The sequence below is a fragment of the Gadus morhua genome, chromosome 19, assembly GCF_902167405.1.
Source record: "Gadus morhua chromosome 19, gadMor3.0, whole genome shotgun sequence".
Taxonomy (NCBI): Eukaryota; Metazoa; Chordata; class Actinopteri; order Gadiformes; family Gadidae; genus Gadus; species Gadus morhua.
The window spans coordinates 12,505,936-12,522,241 of NC_044066.1; the positions used below are offsets into that span (position 1 = coordinate 12,505,936).

General features: G+C 44.8%; 2 protein-coding genes across 2 annotated transcripts in view; one reads left to right on the plus strand and one right to left on the minus strand.

Annotated features, from left to right (window-relative positions):
- Positions 1–4,027: 4,027 nt before the first annotated feature.
- On the minus strand, positions 4,028–9,066 carry LOC115532372 (nuclear factor 7, ovary). Its single transcript, XM_030342135.1, has 6 exons — positions 8,601–9,066; positions 7,392–7,487; positions 6,878–7,108; positions 5,883–5,908; positions 5,530–5,645; positions 4,028–4,946 (listed from the first exon to the last, which is right to left on the minus strand). The coding sequence occupies exons 1-6, from the start codon at positions 9,015–9,017 to the stop codon at positions 4,408–4,410; spliced, it is 1,425 nt and encodes a 474-aa protein (XP_030197995.1). The 5' UTR covers positions 9,018–9,066; the 3' UTR covers positions 4,028–4,407.
- A 1,462-nt stretch (positions 9,067–10,528) lies between these two features.
- ptn (pleiotrophin) overlaps positions 10,529–16,306 on the plus strand; it is a 45,015-nt gene continuing 39,237 nt past the window's right edge. Inside the window, exons 1-2 of the mRNA XM_030342176.1 lie at positions 10,529–10,736; positions 10,854–10,953. The gene's annotated coding sequence lies outside the window, so the exon portion shown is untranslated. The remainder of the gene's footprint in view (positions 10,737–10,853; positions 10,954–16,306) is intronic.

The window sequence follows — 16,306 nt, forward strand, 5'->3', positions numbered from 1 at the left end:
ATTCTGTAACATTTAGTCCTTGTATGAATGTCTATGCTCATGCCAGGGTTAACGTTACTGTTAACGTCCACAAACGTTAGCCTGTTTAGCCATCAGAAGTCGTCAAACAAGTACTAGCCAAGTTTACTTATATTATGTGTCTGCATGGCTCAAGAGTTAGAGCGGTGTCTTGTAACTGAAAGGTTGCTAGTACGACACCCCAGTTCCTCCTAGCTTTTCAATTAAATTATTGCCCACCATCAAATAAAACGCAAGGGGTAACACTGTTTTTTTTTATCAAAAAAAACATAAGGGGTAACACTGTCGTTTTTTATTTCCCAGTCATCATATAAAACATAAGGGGTAACACTGTCGTTTTTTTAATAAAACATAAGGGGTAACACTGTCGTTTTTTATTCCCAGTCATCATATAAAACATAAGGGGTAACACTGTCGTTTTTTATTCCCAGTCATCATATAAAACATAAGGGGTAACACTGTCGTTTTTTTATTGCCCGTCATCAAATAAACGTAAGGGGTAACACTGTTGTTTTTTATCAAATAAAACATAAGGGGTAACACTGTCGTTTTTTATCAAATAAAACATAAGGGGTAACACTGTCGTATTTTATCAAATTAAAAACATAGGGGGTAACACTGTCGTTTTTTATCAAATAAAACATAAGGGGTAACACTGTCGTTTTTTATTGGCCGTCATCAAATAAAACGTAAGGGGTAACACTGTATTTTTTTTAATAGAACATAAGGGGTAACACTGTTGTTTTTTATCAAATAAAACATAAGGGGTAACACTGTCGTTTTTTTATTGCCCGTCATCAAATAAACGTAAGGGGTAACACTGTCGTTTTTTATCAAATAAAACATAAGGGGTAACAGTGTCGTTTTTTTAATAGAACATAAGGGGTAACACTGTCGTTTTTTATCAAATAAAACATGAGGGGTAACACTGTCTTTTTTTATCAAATAAAACATAAGGGGTAACACTGTCGTTTTTTATTGCCCGTCATCAAATAAAACGTAAGGGGTAACACTGTAGTTTTTTAATAAAACATAAGGGGTAACACTGTTGTTTTTTATCAAATAAAACATAAGGGGTAACACTGTCGTTTTTTATTTCCCGTCGACAATTTAAACGTAAGCGCTGTTGGGAGGTATATAGGCCTAGGACAACTGATGGATGCGTTGCCTAGAGCGTCCGGGTCCTTGGGCTATGTGTTGTGACTTTAATTCACTACTTGGTCATCACAGATGACCATTCTGCAAGCCATATAAAAGTATAAAATGTATATAAAAGTATAAAATATAAAGCAAAATATGAAAAATCTAGATGTATACACCTCCATGCAACAATCATCAACACCACCAACCGACAATTAGGGAAACTCTTTTGGAGGAACCCAGGCACGCCCACATACTGTGGAGCGGCAATCACCATGGTGGGTCACATGGAATACACAGTGGGCTGCATGCCTCGCTCAACAATAAAGCAGTAGACATGCAATCCCCATGTCCTACATCATCAATAAATCAGTAGTCACACGATCATAATGTCTTTTCAATAATCATTAAATCCACACAATCATAATGCCATACAATCATCATTAAATCGGTAGCCATAAAATAATGATTCATTCAATCATCAATCATAGATTCAAAAAGGCACACATATAGGTTCAAAAGGTACACATATAGGTTCAATCATAGAAAAAACATCAACTACTTCTAAGTATGTGTGACACAAAGTTTTACACTTCATGCATTGAAAGCCAACAATGAAATAAGAATGAATTTTAGAATAAAATATTCCCTTCAGATTGGCCTAGATTGTGAATGATTCAGGTGATCTTCATATATCGGTGCGCTGTATGTATGTGGGGGGTTTATTTGGACATTGTTGTAGTAGTTGCTGTCATTTGGTCCTGATTTCATGAGGCCAATGTTCGTCATCAACCCGCCAGTACCGAAAATTGGGAGCTTACTCCCAACCACTCCAAAGAAACCAAGCCGTCCCATCGGCAGTACAGTGGTACAGAAACAGCATGCTTTATTCACCTCCAAACAAAACTAATGCAAATAAAAACATGACCCACAATGGTTGTAGAATGATTCGTTGTTCAATTAGACCAGGTATAATATCGATTATTGTAGCTACAGGTGCTGTACATCACGGGGCCCCGGGGACTATTCCATGGGGGCTTTCAGGTTTCTGTGTCCTGCTTTGGTGATAAGCATTCAGTTTGGTTGTCTCACCGTTGTAGTCGGGGATGTAGGTCCGGCTATATCCTTTCAGTCCCAGGAACGCTAGCATTTGTTGGACCGTTTTTGGCTTTGGGTACTGTTACGTATTTTAAGAATCTAAACTACCCACACATAGACCCAATGAAGCAGGACCAAACATATAAGCCGTAAATACCATACATAGCCACAAGGGGAGCAAGACCTTACTGAAGGCTGTAATAAATACTTTAGCCACAGAAGGCAGCACCACAGACCAGGCGAGAAAAGCCGAGGGTTATCTCACATCGGCTCCCCCCACTACTTCCGGACCGCGCTGATCAGACCATAACAGCCTACAGATCCACATTGTCCTCAGAACTCTCTCGGCAGCAATTAGACATAGATGGGTTTATGTTTTTGATCAGCTAGGAGAATACTCGCACGTGCTTAGAATACATCTTCAATCTCTCTTTACTTCAGAGTATCAGTTTACCATACCGAAAATACTTTATACAAATAAAGTCTCTTTAAAGCTATTCCTTTGGATTCGACCCCTTTCCTTGAAGAACTCTGCAGTACTCTTTATCGCGTTTTTGTGTCCTTCGCTGTTCTCTCTCTTATTCCCTCCTATTACTTTCCCTAGGAGAGTAATCTCTTCCTTGGCCAGTTGTAGTTTAGCTTTCTTGAGCTTGTAGCCTTTCTTTGCGAAGGTCTGCAATAGGGCATCGGTGGCACGTAGACAAGCTTCTTTCGTCTCAGCTGCCTGGAGGAGGTCGTCCTCCACATACTGCACCAGGACCGTTCTGGAAGGAAGGGTCAGTTCTCCCAGGTCCTTTTTCAGGCAGGCGGTGGATATGGTGGGGTTGCATCGGAAACCTTGGGGCATTCTCGTATACGTGTATCGTTGCCCCCTATACATGAAAGTGAAGAAGGGTCTTGACTCGGGCGCTAGGGGGAGGCTGCACTAGAACGCCCACTTCCTCTTCTTCCTCTGTATCCCTGGTTCTGGTTCTGTGGTTGCTGGTATTGTAGTGGGGGCTGGGTGGGCGCCGAGGCGGCCATCGCGTACCCAGGATAATTGGTGTGTTGGTAGGATATCTACGAAGCAAAAGGAGAGGAATTGTATAAGCACGTGTGGAGACACGCTGCTTAGTAGGACATTTGATGGATGTGTTGACTAGTGTTCTGGTCCCTTGGGCTTTATTGTGACTTTAATAATGAACAGGCGTGGCCTCCATATTGTGCTCTGATTGGCTAAGCATGGTGCTGAGCTCCCGCCGCCTGGATACCCGTATGTGTACTTGATGCTGGTCCCTTGTGGCTATGTGTGGGCATTACAACTTGGTTTGTGGCTTGGTCCTGACCTGGATGTCTAGACTCTCCTCATGGTTAACCGGCTAGCACCCCATCATCAATTTAATGTTTTGCATGTATTTACCTGTATGTCAATTATCGCACCCATTGCACTCCTGACCACCTACTATGCGTTTCTTCTCAAGATTTCTTCCTTGCTGATTTAAGGGAGTTTTTTCTTGCCCTTGTGGGGGGCTTGGGTAAAGGGAGGGTTTCATAAATATTTGGCCTGTTAAGCCCTTTGAGACTGTAATGGTGATTAAGGGCTATACAAATAAAATTGAATGAATTTACCTCTTGTGGCTATGTGCGGGCATTACGCACATAGTCAGGCCTCGACCCGGCCTTGTTGGTATCTCTAGAATTGATAGGTGTATGAATGGCTCCTCACATGAGCTGGATGCCTCCCTAGTTCTTGTTTTTGAGTTAGATTTTCATAAATAAAATTAAGAGCGTATTTAAAAAGATTTTTGAAAGCAAATTTATTTTATTTTTTGCTTATCTGCAAATGCTGAAAAGGAAAAGAAATAGTGGAGGCTTTTAAGTCAAAAGCTGCAGTGAATAGGATTTAGTGGCATACAATAAACAATAAACGATTATTGAGAAGACTGATATATATCTGTATTATTCTGTTATTGACACAATGTCTTTTGTCTTCCGAAGACCATTACTCATTTGATACATTTGATCAAGATACAATCATGTTTTGTTAACACACAAACGTGCGCACACACCCTCACACACACCCAAATACATTGTAAACAGGAACGCTTTGGCCAAGGCTGTTACTTCCCCCCCAGAGAAGATCTAGATTGCTTTGCAACACAATCCTCCACCTCATTTGACTACCTTCAGCTCCCCCTCCCCTGCCGTGATCTTCAGTGGGCTCAGCTTGCAGCCCACCCAAAGGTAGGGGTACGCCTTCTCGTTGAAACTGTGCTTAAAGAGGTAGATGAGCACGTTCCGGTCGGCGTCGTGGAACGAGACCCGCCCCTTGTCGTAGTCCAGCCTCACGCGGATCCTCTTGGGGCGGGACTTGAGGTTGAGGCGCGACAGTGGCGACGTGCCGGCGAAGTACATTTCGTGGTAGAAGTACACGGTGACGTAGCCGTTCTTCAGCACCGACGACACCTTCTCCTTCCGCTTCACTGACTCGCCGGCCACGCCCACCACCCAGGCCGTGTTCTCGCCCACCTCCACGTCCCACCAATGGCAGCCCGAGGAGAAGCCGCGGTGGCCCAGCACGCCGGCGTCGCGGTCGAAGCGCTCCGGGTTGTCGGGGAGCTTCGGCCGGTCGTCGGTGTCGCTGACCTCCGTGAGGTCGTCCGAGAGGCGGAGCCAGGGGGCGGCGGTGTTGGGGTCAAGGGTCACTGGAGCTGGGGGGGGGGGGGTGAACCACAGGGGGAGGTGAGGAGTAGACAGAAGGTCCAGGGTTCAAGCCCCGAAACCATGTTCCTTAATGAACTGATCCGGGTTCTAACCCTGAACCATGTTCCTTAATGAACTGATCCGGGTTCTAACCCTGAACCATGTTCCTTAATGAACTGATCCGGGTTCTAACCCTGAACCATGTTCCTTAATGAACTTATCCGGGTTCTAACCCTGAACCATGTTCCTTAATGAACTGATCCGGGTTCTAACCCTGAACCATGTTCCTTAATGAACTGATCCGGGTTCTAACCCTGAACCATGTTCCTTAATGAACTTATCCGGGTTCTAACCCTGAACCATGTTCCTTAATGAACTGACCCGGGTTCTAACCCCTTGATTCTATAGGCTGGGAACACCATAACAACTACAACCTTGCTGATGGTTACTGTGTTGCCGTTCTGCAGGGGTAGACACTTGGGCCCAATCCCATTTCTACCCCTTCCTCTTACCCCTCCACCTTGTTTTGAAGGGGTAAGGGTAAGGGGGAAGGGGGGAGGGGTAAGGGGTAGAAATGGGATTGGGCCTTACTGTAACGGACCGTCTCGTACATCCCCACCAACGCAGAGTACTGCAGCGAGCCTAGGTAGCTGGCCACGTCGATCAGGGTTCCCGGCGGCATAGCAGCACAGTCTGGGGTGGTGGCACTGGGGAATGAGAAGGGACTTAATAAGGGCTTCATTATGCTGACCTAACGCTAGCAACTGCTTCATAATGATGTCCTAACCCTAACCTCTGGAGGAAGAGAAGGGACATTGTTAAAACAAGGTGGCTTTTGGAAGACTTTGTGAAGACGACTCAAGTAGCCTTAGTGCTGACAAAATGGAGTTCAGTGATGACAGACGTTACATGCAGACATAGAGAATGAATACGTGGACTTTTACCTTCCAATGCTGCCGTCCTTGCATTTCTGAAAAACATGATTTGGCAAAATGGAAATCAATGGTTAGAAGATATGTGAACATCATTTATTGGATTTAGTAAGGAAAGTTCTCATACAAAAGACTTGAATACGGAGGTTAGGGCACCCTAATACAAGCAGTTCATTGGGGCTGACATCTTTACTCATTGTGGTGGAGGGTGATGATGACATTTAGTATGAACGCAAAGCGTAGTGACCTGGGTGTTCCAGAGAGAGGTAGTAGATAACCGATTGCGCCGCTAGCCCCTACTTACCCCTACATTTATTTGAAGTCACTCCAAGTTATCGTTTGCCGAATGGGGGGAGGGGGGCGGGGGGGGGGGGGACGCTATTTGGGGTAGTCTGATATGCATATGGGTTGGGTTCACAGGAGATTTGCATTTTGGCTAGGAAACATACATACAAAGTCCTGTATGTAAAAACATAGACTGGGGACTGAGGGTAGGCATTACTTTGTGTGGCATCGTAGCTATAAATAATGTGTACTATGGGAAGGCAGATGCAAGATGGGACGGATTTTCAGACCTAGGAAAGGGTCATGGCCGAAACAGGTTGAAGCTACTGCAGTAAGTCTTCTTGGCTATGAAGAGGTTAGCTAAATGACTGACAGATCGGCTGAAGGACTGACAGGTCGGCTGAAGGACTGACAGGTCGGCTGAAGGACTGACAGGTCGGCTGAAGGACTGACAGGTCGGCTGAAGGACTGACAGGTCGGCTGAGGGACTGACAGGTCGGCTGAGGGACTGACAGGTCGGCTGAAGGACTGAAAGGTCGGCTGAAGGACTGAAAGGTCGGCTGAAGGACTGACAGGTCGGCTGAAGGACTGAAAGGTCGGCTGAAGGACTGACAGGTCGGCTGAAGGACTGAAAGGTCGGCTGAAGGACTGAAAGGTCGGCTGAAGGACTGAAAGGTCAGCTGAATGATGCATAAACAACAATAGAAAACGTAGAATCGCACGTGCAAGAGAGGAACTGCGTCCAGGGCCATGTCTTCCTCCAGCGTCGTGATGGCGTCGGACAGGGACGAGATGTTGACCTCCACCTCGTCCGTCAGCCTCCTCACCACCCCTCTCTTCTCCTCTTCCTCCTGCTTCAGCGACTGCAGGGCTGTACGCTCAGCCTCGTCCAGGAAGTCCCGCAGCTCCTGGAACTCCTGGTGCATCCGCCGCTCCACAAACTGGGCCTGCATCTGGAGGATGGGGTTAGCATTTAGAAGGGTGAGGTGTCGGTGTTGTGAATAACAAAGGAACAGGGCCCGGAGCCTGCACCTCCCCCCCGCTGCTGATGCGTTTCTTTCTCTACCAATATTCCAGCAGTTTGGCTGAGAAGCCTCCAATATTTTCCAACATACAACCAGTTAGCATTAGCATGCTGAGCTGTCCGTACAACCGGGTCACAACACTGCATCGTTGTGTACAATGCTACAACCAGTTTTAACAGGGGCCCAGTGTTGTTGGACCGATGACCCTCACCTCGATATGCGCTGAGGTGTCCGTGTAGTTCTGCTTCATCTTCTCCAACTCCACCATCTTCTGTTGCAGCTCGCTCAGGGAGGTCTTCAAGTCCTCCTGTGAACAGTTAGGGTTAGATTCATTCACCAATAAGCACACTCTGAATTGTAACGCAATTCACACATTCATACCAAGGTCACACATGCCCTTACCAATTAAAGAGTCTGACTTATCAGGCTAAGGAGGGATCCGGAGCCTAGGGAGGCGTCCAGCTCATAAAGGAGGCCATTCATCATGTGTCAATTCTAGAGATACGAGCGGTCAAGATGTTCGAGAGACCCAGACGCTCAAGGCCACAAGAACAAGTGTAATTCCCGCACATAGCCACAAACAAAGTTGCAATGCCAACACATAGCCGCAAGGGACAGCACAAAGACACATACGAGTATCCAGGGGCGCGGGAGTTCAGCACCATGCTTAGCCAATCAGAGCACATAACTGAGTCCACGCCTGCCCAGTAGATAATGTTGCGTTCCAGAGCCCATCCAAAGCAATGGGATGTGGAACTTATCCTACCTGAACTGTACTAGCTCCTACTTGGTGAGTAGTAGTGGGGGTAGGCCGATCACCCCCCAGTTCGCTAGTAGGAGGTTCCAGTTCGACAGTGGGATGTTCCACTTCGACAGGCATTCCAGTGCACTTTTCTTAGTTGGAGGTAGGATAATTCCCACGTCCCACTGGTTTGTATGGGCTCTGGAACGCCCCAAGTCCCAACACATAGCCCAGGGGGTTAGAACGCTCCAGGTAAAACATCCTTTTGAATGCCCTACTAAGTGTATCTCCACGCGTGCCTATACAATTCCCCTCCCTTTGCTTCATGTATGTTGGTCCAAACCTTTGCTAAATAAAGTGAGTTAAAGCGATCCTGACTCGGCAGACTTTTTCCAAAAGAACACGGCAGATATAAACAATGACAGTGTTTTATATAAGACAACTGTAAGATACAACACCATCATTGGTCAACAGAGATAATAACCTAAGTCAAAGCCTGTCGTGTATTGTGGTTATGTTCCATGTTATTATTATTGTTTGTTTTCTTCGATCACAACCTCATCTCCATTATGTTACATCTTAAGTCTGTCTAGATCAGACTTGATAGCAGTCGTTAGGGTTAGAGGATTATGGTTAGTTAGGTCTAACCCTAGCCCGAAGCCACTGAACCAGGACTACCTTCATGTCCGCGGCGGCCTCGCCCGCAGGGCAGCAGTCGTGCCCCTCGTGTCTCCGGGACGTCAGGCAGATCACGCAGATGGGCTCCCGGTCGTCCCGGCAGAAGAGCTTCAGCCGCTCCCCGTGGAGGGGGCACATCTCCCCGGGGTCGGTGTACAGCTCCTCCGGCGGCGACGATAAGGACGAGGGCTCTGCGCCCTCACACAGGTTCCGGAGGGTGAGGCTGGGCACTGGCTCGTCGGAGGACTCCCTCCGGCACAGCGGGCAGTCCCGTCCGCCCCCCCGGCTCGCCCAGTAGTCCCGCAGGCAGCCAGAGCAGAAGCTGTGGCTGCACTGGAGCACCACGGGGTCTCGGAAGATGTCGTAGCAGATTGCGCAGCAGAGATCCACCTCTGCCAGGGACAGTCGACCAGCCATTTTTACTTTCGTTACCACTACCACGGGTTAGTGTTGACGGGAATGGACCAATCAGCAGCCGTCTCTACTTCCTGTACCACTAGCACAGGGTTCACGGAAACGGACCAACCAGGTAACCTGTCGTCATCGGTAAAAGAAGGAAATCTAAACTAATAAAGGCGCGTTCACGGTCCTGGTAATAAATTATTTCAAAGAGTTCATGTGCACTGCGTTCGGAATCTAAAAGTTCTTCACAGCAGGTTTTTTTATCCGATAAAAAACAGTTAGAATTAAACAGAACTTTGTATGATCAGTTTCAAGTTTGAACGCCTTTATTATAACAACAACAAGTATGGATGCCCGCAGGGAACTCTTTGCGCTTCTTTGCTGAATCAGATGAATCAGTAATTAGGACTGCTTGCGATGGTTGAACATGAGCGTGAATTTATCAGGTGATGTTTAGAATTGTAAGCTATAATGTATCATAATGCAAATGTTAGAATGTGTGTTAAGTTCGCCTCTTAGTGCTTGCTGCAAGTTCACTTTAGTTTATCAATGAAATGGGCAGCCATGGTTGTGACGTGATCTCAGAGGACTCGGGTGGCTTTACTTCCGCAAGAAACTCGGAGCGAAAACTCTGACCAAACAGAGTGTTCAAAGCACTTTCCTCCGAGCTTAATGTCCGAACCTCCCAACCTCCCGGAAACTCAGAGCGTTTTGAAGGCGGCACAAAATCTGGCCCCAGTTGCCGAACAGAAGTAGAATCATAAGAGCGTCATGAGGTGTCGTTCCCGAGAAATTTCCACTGTTGCGAAAATGTTTTCCCCATAATTCCCAGTGATATGAACGCGCCATAATTTACTAATTTATTAACTAACTAACCATAGAAATTAGAGCCTTGTATGACTCAACTGAATAAACAGCAAACTACAGGTTTTGTAACAGACCTTTATTTAATCAGGCTGCATTTGAAAATAAGAATTTTGTTCTTAATTTGCTTGCCTGGGTAAATAAAGGTTAATGATAAATAATAATACTAACCATAACCCCGACCAAACCTCCATTTATTTAGGCATTGTTAATAAAAAAGAAATTAATAAAAAAATAACATAATAGATAGCATAAATTTAATAGATATGTAGTGCTTCTTCAAGGGCGCAATTCTCAATACAACTTCTTGAAATTAATGATCTGTGCCCAAGGTGAAGAATAACTTATTATAATCCAAATTATAAAAGAGGTAAAGGTTAAACTCGTGATTAAATCAGTGGTCAACGAGCCAAGTTCATGAAGCGACTCTCAGTAGGGAATTCAGTTTATATTGAAAATGGGCGGGTTGGTAAATAAGCCACGCCTACAGGCATCTCAAACACACTTTACCCCTCCGTTTTCTTTGCAGCGTTTCATGAATATCTCCGTAAAATCGGACTCATTGCAAAAACGCATCTAGCTGTAGAAACGCTGTAGTACGTATTCAAGGCCACTGCGTGGCGCTGTTTCTCCACCAAAATAAGAAGAAGACGAGGCGGAGCATGCGCATCAAGCCTGCGCGCTATATACAAACATACGGTCGAGGAGGAGAAAGCAGTTGTTAAACCTTGTAGAATGAGCAGAAAATACTTTTTAATCTTCACTTAGTAATTCAATTTACCAAGGGGCTGTATTTAAAGCTACATTAATAATACTTCGATCTTCTTGGCCAAAGAGGCCATCTCTGTTTGGAAGAAGTGGTCCGATGAGGTACTGATGTTGAATCATGTCATTTAAATAAAGCATAGACTCAATTAATTGACATCAATGGGCTCCTTCATTACCTCCAACACGATTACATTTTAGGATATTTTACATGATCTCCAGGTACATCCAGAGAGCTTTCCTTCCTCCCGTCTCGTCCACCTGCATCAGAGGTCCACTTCCTTGAGTCTTGACCATCAGCAGCCTCCGGCGGCAGGACACAGTAAGCAAAACATCTACAACACAATCCGCACCCAACATCCGAAGTCGGATATACTGGTATTATCTTGAATCCTATTTATGGAGTTTAGCGTTATAATATGCATTACCACTAGGTGTCAGCATGTGCCCACTTATAGGGGGCCAAGCAAATAAATAACTGAGCCACCAACTAAAGCCAACAAACTGTAAACATGTCCATTACATTTTGTATTTATTCGTCTTATTTGAAACTGCATTTATTCATGGAGGAAACACAATATCACGAGGTATTTATCGCTTATAGGGTTAGCCCTGGGTAATGGTGCCTCATTATCTAAGGGCGAGATGCAGGCCTGTCCGTCTGTACGGTCCCTAGTGGAGAGGACAGAAACACTGGCGGGCAGCGGGAGAGTGAGCAATGAGCATCAATGAAATATTGTGATGTGTTGTGTTGTGGTACACGGATGTATTAACAAAATATTGTGGTTTAGTATGGTTTAGTAAAGTATGGAATGCTTGGCCTATGGTATAGATAGCTACATGTTTTCAATAGAAGCCTCTTGTAGTAAAGTGTGGTATAACTACTTTACAATAGAAGCCACTTGTAGTAAAGTGTGGTATAGATAACTACTTTGCACTAGAATCCTCTTGTGTAGTAAAGTGTGGTACAGATTGCCTCATGCTTTGAAATAGGATGTCTTGTATAGTATAGTAGTATAATACAGTATAGTAGTAAATAGTATAGTATATAGTTAGTTTAGTTAGCAACAGTCGATAAAGTACAGTCATATATAGTATAGTAGTTAGTTGAGTAAGTTACGGTGAATATAGTACAGTAGTATATAGTATAGTATATATAGTTAGTTGAGTAAATTACGGTGAATATAGCACAGTAGTATATAGTATATTATATAGTTAGTTGATTTTGTTACAGTAAATATACAGTAGTATATAGTATAGCATATAGTTAATTGAGTTTGTAACAGTGAATATAGTACAGTAGTTATAGTATAGTATTTAGTTAGTTGAGTTTGTTCCAGTGAATATAGTAGAATTAGAATATCTTTATTGTCACTGTACACATGTACGATGAGATTAAAACAGGCCTCTCCAAGCAGTGCAAAAATACATGAATACAAACACATAAACACAGGACATGAAGAGATAAAGAAGGAGGTAGGGTGTGCAGTCCTGAGGAGTGTGTACATTGCACATAAATAATAAATAATAAATACGGTACTATGCAGTGTAAGATATGTATATATTGCACATTATATATTATTTATAGTATATAGTATAGTATTTAGTTAGTTGAGTTGGTTACAGTGAATATAGGCCAATCTAAGATCAGTGTGGCTATCTCTGCCATATTATTTATTATTATTTATAACAACCTGTTTCACTCTGTAGGGAACTGAAATCACTAAATGTTCCAGTGAGCGCTTTGGGGGTCACAGCTGTGAAGAGATGAGAACAGGTAGCATTCATGGAGCAGATGCTGAGAGATTCATGAGCGGGTGTGAGAGTATGAGAGGGAGAGAGCTGGAGATGGAGAGGAAGAGAGAGGAAAGGCCTCAAGGATGGAATTACACTTCAAGACGTTTTCTTTTTTTCCCCAGAGTAGAATATCTCACTCGCCGCAGACAAATTATTTTCATGCTCTTAATGTGAAAAGGGCCGTCACACACACACACACATAGAGAGAACAGCCCTGCTTTTTCAACCCTTTCATTTGTGTTTGTTCACCCTCACACAAGGGTCTCTGGGAATTGAATTAAGACAACAGTTTCACAGAGCCTGCAGCGGCCATTTTGTATTGCGTGGACATTTGCGTAACATTTCCTCAACTGCAACTAAATTAAAACATCTAATCCAAAGTAAAAGCTTTTCTTTTACCTCTGTAAACCAGTTTAGTTTGAGTCCTCTCCCTCTCTATACCTTCTTTGTGAAGGTTGTGTGTGTGTGTGTGTGTGTGTGTGTGTGTGTGTGTGTGTGTTTGTGTGTGTGTGTGTGTGTGTGTGTGTGTGTGTGTGTGTGTGTGTGTGTGTGTGTGTGTGTGTGTGTGTGTGTGTGTGTGTGTGTGTGTGTGTGTGTGTGTGTGTGTGTGTAAAGCAGTGCTGTAATGGACAACCAATGAAACCATCGCTCGCTCTCTCTCTATTAGGCCTGTGGGTTCCGGCAGAGGCATCTCCTGCTGGTGTCTAGTGTTATACACACACACACACACACACACACACACACACACACACACACACACACACACACACACACACACACACACACACACACACACACACACACACACACACACACACACACACACACACACACACACACACACACAGGGTGGCCACATATAAAATGTAATCTTATTTAGAGTGGCTGGCTCAAATCTTGGAGATGGGACGTCTCTCTGGGCTCCTGGAATAATGCCAGAGCTCACCAGCTCCAACAGGAGTAACCATGGTTATGTCTAACCCCCCCCCGCCCCAACACACACACACCTTTACAAGCACACACACACGCGCACACACACACACACACACACACACACACACACACACACACACACACACACACACACACACACACACACACACACACACACACACACACACACACACACACACACAATTGTTCACTCTCTCTCAATTTCCCATTCAAAGGACTTTATTGGCATGGGAAACGTACGTTGAGTTGAGTTCGACAAAGCATGAAAAAGGTCAAAAAGGGTACAAATAAGTTACAGCATCCTTCATGAAGGTTTCTCTCTCTCAGCCCACCTTCTCCTCAACAGATCTCTCTCTCTCTCTCTCTCTCTCTCTCTCTCGCTCTCGCTCTCGCTCTCTCTCTCTCACTCATTCTCTCAGTTACCCCCCCTGGTTTTACTCAGTCGCTCTCTTTTACACTCTCTCATTCACACGCATGCACACACGCACACCAAGCCCCACGCATGTGGTTATCCGACTGTTCCAGCTCCATCAGCATACCAGTGGAGTTAAAGAGAGTGACATTGATTGAGCACAGCAGCCCTGACAGACAGGGATGACCGAGGCCTGCAGAGCTGTCCTCTCTCCCTCTCTGTTTCTCTCTCTCCCTCTCTCTATATCTCTTCTCCATATTGTATCGTCAGGATTAGCTCTTGGTAGCTACGCCGTGCTAGGTCGCTACCTAGGCCATGCTAGTTTGATACGCCGTGCTAGGTCGCTACGCCGTCCTAGGTCGCCATGCTGCGCTAGGTTGCTACGCCGTGCTAGGTCGCTACGTCGTGCTAGGTCGCTAGGACATGCTAGGTCGCTACGCCGGGCTAGGTCGCTAGCCCGTGGTCTCTTTGATGTGATGGTGGAGGTGGTGGTGCATTCAGACCACCGGTGGCGTTGACAGGGTCTTCTGCAGGTCCATGTGACCATTAATCATGTGACACCTATGTAGGTCATCTAGCCCCCCCGGGGTGGACAGGTCAAGCCCCTCCCCCAAACGCAATGACTCCCGGACCCATCAGCGGCCATGTGGCAAATCTGCACTGACATAGTGATACTGTGTTTGTGTGTAGCTGTGTGTGTGTGTGTGTGTGTGTGTGTTTGTGTACTGTATGTGTGTATGTGTATCATTTTTTTATTTATTCCTCTGCATACCACTAAATAGTGCTTCAGTTTGAGAGCCACAATTTGAGAACCAATGGACCAAATCATAAATTCAACAAGGTTTAGGTGGTTCTTTTAACGACCACACTTAATGTAGACATTAAGTCAACAAAATAGAAACGCTAATCACTAATACTCAGCTAACTTTGGATTCTTGGGTCAAGGACTCAGGAAGAGAAAGAGATTTATCTGAGGGGGTTAAGGTGACGGGATCCAAAGGGTCCTGCATGCACTGATTGAGTTGCATTTTGGCAGCGCCTTGTTCCTTATTAGCTGTTCGGCTCCTCAGAATAATGTCCCCAGAGACCAGAATGCCATAAGGCTCGGCCCAAATGACTCTAACCCCCGACATGTTTTAATACGGACATAAAAGTGGAGGAAAGAAGTGTTGTGTGGTCTTATAAAGCAAAGAAGTACTCAGGAGTAAAGACACTGATAAAGATGGTTCCTTTCTCCTTTTAGGCTGTTTTCTTTATTACTTGCTTTTCTTCAGTACTCTGGGCTGGTTACAGTCGATAACCCCATCCTTAATTAAAGTATTGAGTCTTTCTTTCCCCTCAAAGTCGTGTCTTAGAGAGTTCGGAGGAGTTGCTGTGAATATAAGTGTCTGAAGGTTTTAACTGCGGTTGTTGCTTTACGACGTGTGATAACTCGCACCAGCCTCTGATACACCGTCCTGCTCCCCTGTAGAACTAGAGGCTGTCTGTCCTCTGCCTCCACCGCACCTCTCACGGTGATAACTAGAGGCTGTCTGTCCTCTGTCCTCTGCCTCCACTACACCTCTCCCGGTGATAACTAGAGGCCGTTGTCTGCCTCCTCTCCCAGTGATAACTAGAGGCCATTCTCTGCCTCCTCTCACAGTGAAAACTAGAGCCCGTTCTCTGCCTCCACCTCTCAGAGTGATAACTAGAGGCCGTCTCACAGTATCACAGCAGGGATCTTTCATCAATGATATACAAAGAGATACGGTCGGGCCCAGCCCGAAAAAGGCGCTGCGATAATGTTGGTTTGGTGTTAGGGTTCGGGTTAAAAGTTCTTCAGGGTTAGGGTTAGGCTTTATGTTGGTAAGGGTTAGGGTTAAATGTTGGTTCGGTGTTAGGGTTAGGGTTAAATGTTGGTTTGGTGTTAGGGTAAGGGTAACCTCATCCTCTCTTTATTGAAGGTCAAATCTGCCTCTGTTTGTTTGATGGTTTATATTGATTACACAGATGGCTTTGAAATGTTTTATTGATTCATTTAGAGCAGCTCATACACACATTGAGTCAAGTGAAGGTTACATAGCATAATTTAAGTTAAGTTAACATAAAATAATTTAAGTTAAGGTAACATAACATCATTTAAGTTAAGGTAACATAACATAATTTAACTAAAGGGAACATAACATAATTTAAGTTAAGGTAATATAACAACATCTATCGGACGTGGAGAATGAGTATTCAACATCCCTACATTTTTCTATGTGGATTTGAAGAACATTTGAACATGGATGTAATTAAAAGGTTCCATTTCCAGAAAACGCAAACCAAAAGGCATCATTCGGTGGAGTTAAACTGCAGTTATTTTGGAGAGTGAAGATAAATATGAAGTCAGTGTTTCAATGGCTGCTTTGTTCTATTTCTAATCATCTTCCACTTTAAAGGGATTAGTAGCTGTGATCAGAGTAATGTTGTCGCTTTCTGGGGTTGTCGGTTGGCCGTGAGTCAGACTTTAGTGTGGCTTTGTAGTTATTTA